The following is a 10179-nucleotide window of genomic DNA, read 5'->3' as shown; positions in this document are numbered from 1 at the left end:
CCACCCCTGTGCCCCCCTAACCGCAGCACTCAGTCCCTCCTGTCACAGTGACAGGGACATGCCAGCCCTGTGCCACCCTAACAGCAGCACTCAGCCCCTCCTGTCACGGTGACAGGGACATGCCAGCCCTGTGCCACCCTAACCACAGCACTCAGCCCCTCCTGTCACAGTGACAGGGACGTGCCAGCCCTGTGCCACCCTAACAGCAGCACTCAGCCCCTCCTGTCACAGTGACAGGGACATGCCAGCCCTGTGCCCCCCTAACCGCAGCACTCAGCCCCTCCTGTCACAGTGACAGGGACATGCCAGCCCTGTGCCCCCCTAACCGCAGCACTCAGCCCCTCCTGTCACAGTGACAGGGACATGCCAGCCCTGTGCCCCCCTAACCGCAGCACTCAGCCCCTCCTCTCACAGTGACAGGGACGTGCCAGCCCTGTGCCAGCCGTACCATCATCCACGATGTCCTGGGCTGCCACGGAGTTGGTGTACACCACCAGGTCCGACAGGGCCCGGCACAGCTTCACTGTCTTCCTGCGGCGGGCCAGCCTGCTGGGTGAAAGCAAACAGAAACGGGCACTGGCAGGATTGAAGGTGTATTGCAATCCCCCTTTCTGTTCTTTTCAACAACAAGGAAATGAAGAATTGTGAGCAGGGAACCCTGTGAGGCAAACTTCCTTGGAGGGGGTTCTGGGATGACTGCTTCCCTCTACCTCCACAGCCCATCCACACAAACAAAATTTTTCATTTAAAATAGAAAGAAATAGCTGCACCATGGCTGTTCTAGACAAAACCAAGGAGCACTTCAGTGAGAGCAGACACATTCTCAGGGGCACTTTTTTGATTGCTTTTTTTCCATTCTCAGATGCAATAAAGTTGCCTGGGCTGTGATGCACGTTCTGTAACCTGCACAGTTTGCTCTCTTTGCAGCAGGTGAAATAGGGCCTGGCACCTTTCCATGAGCAGTGGCACTGTCACACTTCTGTGCAGTTAATTGCTGCTTGCAGCCTGTGACAGGTGACCCAGCCAAAGCACAGGGCTCACAGCAAACCCACTGACAGCTGTCACGTGTGACAGACACATCACAGTGACACACAGACACACGGGACCTGCTCTGGCACAGCCTCACACGCTGCTGGCACAGAACAGCCCTGGCCTCACCTGAGGGGCTCCAGCTCACCTGTGGGGCTGCCCCAGCTCCTTGCCCGGAGGGTGCTGCTGGCCGTCCTCATCGTCCGAGGCACTGTGGGCTTTGGCTGCTGCCTTGGCAGCTCTCTGTGGGGAAAGAGCCAGGCAGGGTCAGGCACTGGGGGCTCCCTTACTGGGGCTGGGGCTGGGGCTGGGGCTGGGCAGGAGGCTGAGCTGGGCTCTGCAGCCCCAGGGCCAGGAGTGACCCCTGGGGCTGGGCCGGCAGAGCTGCCCTGCTGTGGAGAAGGAAAGGCAGCACAGAGCACGCCATGGCAGGGATTGCTGCTGTGGGCATGAGCAGCTCTGGGTCTGCCAGGCCTCAGGGGTCATTTCTGGGTGCTGCCAGCCCAGCCAGGCCCCAGGGTGTTATTTCTGCCAAGGGTATGCCCAGCACAAGCCACTCTGTGCTCTGCACCTGCCCTGCTCCCTCCCAGCCCCAGAGGACAAAGCTGCTCCCCTGGCTCCAGGGCACTGCTGCTGCTGAAATCCCGGTGGATTGTGTCCTGTCTAACAAACAGCAACACACAGCAGGGTCTAAATATACAGAGCACTGCTTATGCCCACCTGTGCCTCCCCCCAGTTTAGAAAATTAAACATATTCATTAGTGAAGGTGTGAACAGTCTGGGCAAAATGTTCAAACATCATCTTCCTGCTCCATTTTGAGCCACATACAAATACTGAAGTGATTCTTCAGTGAAATTATTACACTATAAAGAAAATAGCTATGATAAAAAGATTAAAACCTCAAAATCCCCTTTTTTCATAAGCACCTATGATTTAACAGTTTCCAATTTCAACATTACATCTTTTGTAATGCTAAACACAGCTTCAAGTGAGAGTTACTTAATCCCTTTCTCATCAAGAGGTAATTAATATAACTGAGAGCTCCTCATCCTTTTGCACAGGGCTCACTGAGTGCAGATTTCTTTCCTCCTCTTGTCATACACCCCATTGGACATAATTCAATTTGCTGTGTTTGGTGCTGACATGAAGCTGACTGTATTGGAAATCATTTGCATGGTTCACTTTGGAGTCTGAAGGTCTGCACTGAGCATGTTCCATGCAGTTAACTTTCAGGAATTGCCAGCTTTAGTGTCTTTCTACCTCCCCAGTAGTTTTTAAAGCGTTTATTCATTTGGCACAAGAGCTGGCTGAAAATGTCATGTGTCAATATTGTTGGGTGGATAATTCTGTATCTGCAAAAAGATCAATAGTAACCAGTCTTCCCAGGGATCCCTTCAGCTGGAAAGGCATCAGGGAGCAGTTACAGAATGTCTCTGTTGCCTCAGTCTACAATACAATCACTATTTTCTAAAATAAATCTATATATACTCTTATTTTTTTCACCAGAGATGAAATGAACGGGCTTTCCAAACCTGCTACATCCATTAGGATAACTAGCTGAAGTAATTAAATTATTGACAGACTTTCAGCCCTCAGCAGAACCAGCAGATTCCAGTGGCTGACGTTTGCCTGTGACACCTCATTCCCAGCATTTGTGTGGCCAGCAGCAAGCACAGGGTGCCAGGGGCAGTGCCCACTCTCAGGGACCACAGGTACCCATGAGGGGGAACGTGCACTGAGCTGAAGGTGCTGAAGGAAACTCGAGCACTGTAACTGATGCAAGCTTGGAACTGAAGTGTAAACATGAGCCCTGGTACTGTCTGCTTAGGGAATTTTGATGGCTCCTAGCTGGCTTCAGGGCAGATGGACTGGTGGCTGATTAAGTTATTTGAAATGTCTCTTAGTCATAAAAAAGTGCTCAGATTCTCAGTCCCGAAGCTCGGTGCAGCCCTGACCATGGAGAGCAGAGGGCAGGGGCAGAGGGCTGCTGGTGGCACAGGGGCTGGCTGGGCTGCAGAGCTGCCTCTGCTCAGTGACCCACTGCAGCTCTCACTGGCTGGCCTGCAGAGCTGCCTCTCTGCTCAGTGATCCACTGCAGCTCTCACTGGCTGGCCCGCAGAGCTGCCTCTCTGCTCAGTGATCCACTGCAGCTCTCACTGGCTGGCCCGCAGAGCTGCCTCTCTGCTCAGTGATCCACTGCAGCTCTCACTGGCTGGCCCGCAGAGCTGCCTCTCTGCTCAGTGATCCACTGCAGCTCTCACTGGCTGGCCCGCAGAGCTGCCTCTCTGCTCAGTGATCCACTGCAGCTCTCACTGGCTGGCCCGCAGAGCTGCCTCTCTGCTCAGTGATCCACTGCAGCTCTCACTGGCTGGCCCGCAGAGCTGCCTCTCTGCTCAGTGATCCACTGCAGCTCTCACTGGCTGGCCCGCAGAGCTGCCTCTCTGCTCAGTGATCCACTGCAGCTCTCACTGGCTGGCCCGCAGAGCTGCCTCTCTGCTCAGTGATCCACTGCAGCTCTCACTGGCCGGGCTGCAGAGCTGCCTCTGCTCAGTGACCCCCTGCAGCTCCCACTGGCTGCAGCAGGAAGGGAGCTGGCCGCTGCAGCAGCTCAGGCTGAGGCTGTAAATCCAAGCTCAGGGTGCTGTGGGAGTGTGGCAATAGGGGAGGCAGATGACAGGAGCACATGTGTCAGGATATGGGAACGGGAGGACACGCGGGCACTGCCCCTTGTGGGGGCTGCTCTGTGCCCAGCTGTGAAATGAGAGCTCTCAGCTCCTGCCTGGCCATGGAGACACTCCTGAGGAGCAGCAGAGCAGGCAGGCCAGCCCAGCAGCTGCACAAACATAAGCAGGACATGAAAGCCAGGAGATCAGGCAGAACACATCTGCACAGAGCAGGAGCCCAGAGCCAGCACTCAGCCACAGCAGCCCCTGGGAGCAGGGACAGTGCCAGCACGGCCCTGCCCGGGGTGGGGCTCAGCAAAAACTGGGACCTGACTGAACCAGGCACTGCCAGCTCTCTGGAAAACAAGGTATGCCAAGACATTTGTCTCTGCTGCTCTTCTGCTGCTGCAGGTTTGATCAGAAAATCAGCAATTCCATGTGATCTTTTAGCCACGTGAGAAGTTTTTGTTCATCTTAAAGGTTCTCAATCTTCTGAACAGATTAAGACACCAAGTGTAATCACAGAAGCTCCCTCCTCACTGCCCCCATGCCCACCACGCTTGTCTGGAGCAGTAAAACATTGCCAGGGTCTCTGGAACGCTGCCAGTCATAGAACAGCAACCTCAGCTCTCATTTATTTCACTCACCTTGTGTTTGCTGAAGTTGCCCATTAATGATCGACCATGAGACTTTTTTCCGCCTTCTTTTGGGTCCAAGTTCTGTGCAGAAAAAGTGCCATAAAAAGCATAACTAAATACCTTCAGAAATGTCTTTAAAGAGTCTGCTATAGCCTCCAAAAGGCATCATTTCAACCTCATACAAGTTCCTGTATGTCACCCTGGCTCACTATTAGGAAAATAAAATTATTGCAAATGAGACAAAGTGAATTAAAGTCTGATCTGTGAACAAATTGAAATCCAAAATCTCATTACAGGACTTTTCTAATTTCTTTGTACGCTTCAGAGTTTAGAATCATCTAACTGTAAAGAAAAATACTAACATTAGCACTCAAGAAAACAACAAACCATGTAGAAAAAGCAGTCTAGCAAAACCAGGCAAATAACAACAAGCCAAGACATCTGAGTGTTCTTGAAAGCAGCCACAAAGGGAAAAGGGAGAGGAAAAAGAATCTCCTGGCAGATAAATGTGGACTTCTCATAGGCAGCCTGCAGGCTGAGTTCCACATTCCCAGCCATGCCCCCAGACATCAGCTGGATAACTCCTGGCAGCATCTCACTTCTTCTGTCAGGAGCAACAGCCCTTCATCTTCTGAAGAGCAAAACAAAACTGAAGAATATTCCCCCAGCATTTCAGCTGGGTGAGTGTTTCAGTGCTGTGAACTCCAGCTATTCCCTGTTCAGGGCTGAGCTGGACTCGCTTTGGGCTTTCATGACGATGAGGGCACTGGGGGCCCAGCAAAATCAATAACCTGTGTTCAGAGATTTGCTTAGAGCTCAGGCTGGAAATCTCTCTAACTTGTAGAAATAATCTTTAGCAGATTTTTACTTCTTTTAATAGCAATTATTTGGGAAAAATCAAAGGCAGACCAGTAATGAATAAAAAATAAATGACCAGGAAAAAAAAACAGGAAAAAACCCAACTGCTCCCTTTCTGGTACATCAATTACACAGTAACTCCCAGAAAAGAGCTCAGTGACACTGGTTCCAGAGCAAGCACATCTCCACAGAAAATTCACTCTGTATTTAATGTCCCTGGAGTTTGCATCCAGTTCCTCAGTTCCTGGCTCTCTCATCTGAAACAGTCTGCAGCATATTGCACTGTGCACTCCTCACAGGGGCTGTGAAGGAGAGCCCACGTACCTGCTTCAGGTTCACACTGAAGCTCTGGTGAGTTGCCTTCAGCAGGGCTCTCACAGTGAAGCTGTCAGGATCCTCCTTGTCCCTGATTTGGGATTCTTTCAGCAGAGACTCCAGTTTCGTCCGTATGAAGGATTCCACCTGGTGCTGAGTTGCACCATTGCTCTGAAAGACACCAGGAAACCCAGCTCAAGCAGGGGTTTGTGTCCATCCCATTGCACACTGAGGGTCACACAGTGCTCCCATTTCCTTCCCCGTGCAAGGAAAGACTCCTTGCACAATCCTGCCTGATCCTGCCCTTTCTGCCTGTGGCTTTCACTGCCATTTCCCTTCTCCTTTTCCCCTGAGCCCCCCCAGCTCAGCTCACAGTCCCCCCACAGATGCCCAGGGCCTGGCCATGGGCTCTCTCTGCCCCACAGCTGTCACAAGCCCTACCTTCTCTTTCAGAAGAGCATGAATTCCCAGCTAATGCACTTACAGACACCCTAAGCATTAGATTCCTGCTCCAAACAGTGAAAAAGGAAGTGATTCCTGCTAACAGTCATCCAGACTATACAGACTCAAACCAGTCTCTTACATAAGGCACTTAAAGTAAAAATGAATCCTATGGAGCAGCATGAACCTGACACAGGAATTAAAAACTTAGGAATGAAAAGCTCTGCTAACAGCTGTAAGTAGGACATGGAGTGTGCATGTAAGAGATGCAGAGCTGTCACACGCTGGGAACTGCCTGTGTGCACATACAAAGCAGGGCTTTAACTTGCAGTCGTCCTCAATTTCATCAGCACTGTCCTCTTCTGAAACCTCTCCTTCCTCAGCATCTGCTCCAAGGCTGCAGGGCAACTTCTTACCCTAAAATGAGGAAAAAACACCCCCAATAAATGTGGTCAGTGTTAGTTAGTGCATCCAGTCTGCTCCTCTTGCTTCACCATCTGCTCCTAAATAAATCACCTACTAAACTTCTGTGATATTGCTCCTGTGCACAGAAATGTTCTCAGCCTACCTGCTTCATCAGTGGGAGATAGGAATGACACTCAGATTTCTGCAGAAATGCAGAGGATTGATTTTTAGGCTGCATTTTGAAATTAATAATGCTGCTGCTAATGAGTGGGTCAAATTCACTTCATGCTGGTACCTTTACACTGGCTGAAATCCCTGAGTGTAACCAGAATGACTCTTTATATACTTACAGGATGAAAATTATGCCATTATTTGAAATTGCTTGGCTAGTGAATCAATACTGCCTTTCAAAGGAAAATATATAAAAAGAGCAAAAACAGTAGCAAAAAGATGAGAAGCTGGCTTACTTCTCAACAAGGTACTGATTCCTAAATCTGATTTTATCTTTTCCAACAGAGCTGCTTAAATTGAGCAGGGGATGGGAGACAGGGCTTTGTGCAGGGATCCTGTGATGCTCCAGATAGAATTTCTCATTCTGAAAGCAGCTCAGCTCCACAGCAGTCTGCACCCACAGGGCTCCAGCAGTGAGAGCTGGAGGATCACACTGCAATGACAGCCTCAGACGTGCTGAAAAGGCAGCTCAGCAGTTCAGGTAAGAGCCAGAGCACCCAGCCTCTGCTGCCTTTAGTGCAGTGCCGTGGGATTTCTGCAGGAGTGATGTTCCACATGATTTCCTGTGGATCCCTCAAACACCAAACTGTGTTTGCACAGTTCATTAACCAGCAGCCACCCCAGAAAACTGATGCAGTGAAATGCAAAATCATGGCTGAGCACTCAAAGGGCTCCTAATTTAGGGTCAGCTCTGTACTGTGCACTGCAGCATGTTCAAACTAACATCAGACAAATTCAGAATCCCTGCAGCCACACTGATGCCAAGGACAGGGGGAAAGCCAGAGTATCCTGAGAGTTCACACAGAAGTAATTGCCCCCCTGTGTCCAAGTAAATTAGACAATCTAATGGGGCAGAACTCTATTAATCATCCTCCCAAAGGTCTGCCTTGTGCTTCTTCCCTGTTCTATCCATCCTGGCCTTTGGAATTCCTTTCAGAGCAAATCTGTTTGGAGTGAGAGGCTCACACAATTAATCCTGCACAGAGCTCTGGGGCCTCCTCCAGCTCCTCCTGAGCTGCTCTTCTCCCATAAACACAGCAGATGAACCATGAACAGAGTTCCATCCCATGAACTGCAGCTCCCTGCTGGGTGAGGGGAAAGGCAGCAAAGCTTCACTTTTCTATCACTCCAAAGTACTTTGTCCAAGGGAAGACTGTCAGATAATGTTTAGATGCTAAAGGGATATGAACTGGTCCTCCAAAGAAAACCTACAATAAATATCACAAGCTGACTTTTGTTGCATTCTGAACATGCCCAGCAGCAAGTTACCTTCACTAGGATTTTCCCTTTTAAATCCTGAGGGCTGGGAAGCTGTCTGGGATCTCCAGTGCTCACGGATGACAAGTCCAGTTTGTCACCAAATATCTCCTTCAGGTACTGGGCGATCTTCTTTTGCTGTTGAATACTGCAGTGGTTTTCAATGGACAGGATCACTGGAAACCTGGAAACAAAGCCCCAGACACTCTCAGAGCTGTGTGTGCAGAGACACACACACTCTTACCCTGCACTCTTACCACCCACCTGGGAATGGAACAGCCAAGTTCTTGCACAGATTTGCCCCACTGTTTTCTAAACTCTTGGCAGCCCCAGGGTTCTATAACAAGGAACCCCACATCAACCCCAACCACCTCCTTTAGTTTTGAAAGTATCACCTTGTACTTCTCATCAATAACACCAAACTTTTGGGCTTGGTTATTTTTTTTCCACAAATCCACTGTTGGGTGCTTTTTATTTAAATAAAGAAAAGTAAGTATTTTCCTTTTATCCTCTTTAAACTACTCATAATCCTCAACACCCACTCATGATTTGAGACTACTCTTTGTGTGTGTGTATATATATGGGTAAAATCCACAGTTTTCATAATAAACTGTTATAAAGCACCGTGGCAAATAAAACAGATTCAGAACACTACCCCACACCTCAGTATTTCCTCAAACTACACATGACAGCTTTTCAATTTTTCTGCTGAAATAAAGTGTTTTCAGTAGGTAGAGAACATCACAGGATCGATTTTTCAGGAGAATTTCCCTGTGGATGTGAGCGGGAAGTTCTATTGAAAGATAATCAGCAGTGTCAGACTGTCCAAAGCCTTACTGAGTTCAAGAGCACAAAAAGGTTCAACTTAGGCAGAATTCCCTCCCCCGGTTGATGGGAAGAGCTTGTGCAGCTGAACAATAAACACAACATGGGCAATAAAGAGAGGAACAGAATCTACCCTGATGTGCCTAAAGGAATATTTGCACTTCCTGGGCTTGATGGTTGTTTTCAGTGTGGGATTAACTACAGAAATCAGGTGTAGCTGCAAACCTGGCTCCACACTTACTCGTTTTTGATGAAGGCGTATTTATTGATGGTTTCTGCCACGTCCCGGAAGAGGATTTTGGAAGTCAGGGTGTAGCCATGGTGCACCACTGGCTCCCCATCTGGGCCATCCCAGCAATCCACTGTTAAGACCAGAAAAGCCACACATTAAGAGATGCCCCAATCTCACCCATTCCTGTGCTCCTGCTGCCAGCAGAGCTCACCTGCTCAGCCATGCACGTTCACTCCTGCATGGCACCTCCCATTCCATCTCCCCCGACCTGCCAGCTGAGCTCAGACTAACAGGACAGTCTTTTCCTAGGTCAGATGAGAATTCTGCACCCTAGAACTGTTTTCCCCCTTGTATTAATCTGAGTTTTTTCCCAATATATAAAACTACAAAGGTGTAATAGGTCAAATAATGTTTACAGCTACATCAGGAATGCAGTTTTTGCTTCTGAAGACAAACTATTTCAAAAGAATTTGTCTTTTCCCACTCCCAATTTAACTTACAGCTTTATAACTGACTGTATGAAGGGTAGCATCAAATCCAGCACATGCAGAATGGACCAGCACAAGAATGCTTTTCCTAATGAATGCCTGTATCCTGAATTTGTACCAATCTTATCACTGCTGCTGCCTCTACAGGCAGTTAAACTTCCCAAGGAGAAAGCTGCAGAGCTAGTCCCTGGGCTCTGAAGTAGCTGCAATAGCTTTGAGGTCAAGGAAAATATCACTGCTGAGTGTTCTGGCGAGCTGATCTGCAGAAGGCAATCACCCAGTTTTCTCAGGTTCATTTTCTCTAATTAATTTTTAAATAGAGATTAACAATATTTTTTCCAGATGACCTTTTGTAATGCTATTCATAAAACATGAATGTTGAGTCTAACTTTGCCAAAAGACTTTATTTATTTCTGGAAAAGAAAGATACTAATACCAATATAAAACCACTAATGTTTTGTTATTATTTAAATCATGCAGAGCTTAAACAAGAATCCAGTGTGATCCCCACATTTCCCCATGGCAGGGGTTTGGAGCTGGATGATCTTTAGAACCCCTTCCAACCATTCTGTGATTCTCTGGTGCCTGTGATGCTTGCCCAAGGTGATCATTCCCAACAGAAAAATCCAGTTTGGAGTGGTCAGAAAGGGCCTGAGGCAGCCCAGCATCACTGCTGGGAGCGTGGCCCTGAGTCTGTGTGCAGCCCCGTGCAGCCCCTGTGCAGACAGATCCCTTGCAGGCTCCCATGCAGCCCTGTGCAGCCCCGTGCAGCCAGCCCCTGTGCAGCCTCTGTGCA

General features: G+C 48.9%; 1 protein-coding gene across 1 annotated transcript in view; it reads right to left on the bottom strand.

The window, feature by feature from the left end:
* The window catches only part of PLCH1 (phospholipase C eta 1), a 44940-nt gene that overhangs the window by 8263 nt on the left and 26498 nt on the right, over positions 1 to 10179 (bottom strand). The window contains exons 8-14 of the mRNA XM_031055444.1: positions 8905 to 9025; positions 7851 to 8022; positions 6255 to 6362; positions 5514 to 5675; positions 4341 to 4412; positions 1178 to 1272; positions 449 to 546 (exon numbers count right to left, since the gene is read on the bottom strand). Coding sequence (XP_030911304.1) covers positions 449 to 546; positions 1178 to 1272; positions 4341 to 4412; positions 5514 to 5675; positions 6255 to 6362; positions 7851 to 8022; positions 8905 to 9025 — 828 coding nt within the window. The remainder of the gene's footprint in view (positions 1 to 448; positions 547 to 1177; positions 1273 to 4340; positions 4413 to 5513; positions 5676 to 6254; positions 6363 to 7850; positions 8023 to 8904; positions 9026 to 10179) is intronic.

This window comes from Geospiza fortis, unplaced genomic scaffold, assembly GCF_000277835.1.
Source record: "Geospiza fortis unplaced genomic scaffold, GeoFor_1.0 scaffold172, whole genome shotgun sequence".
Classification (NCBI taxonomy): Eukaryota; Metazoa; Chordata; class Aves; order Passeriformes; family Thraupidae; genus Geospiza; species Geospiza fortis.
This window is presented reverse-complemented; position numbering and strand designations above follow the sequence as displayed.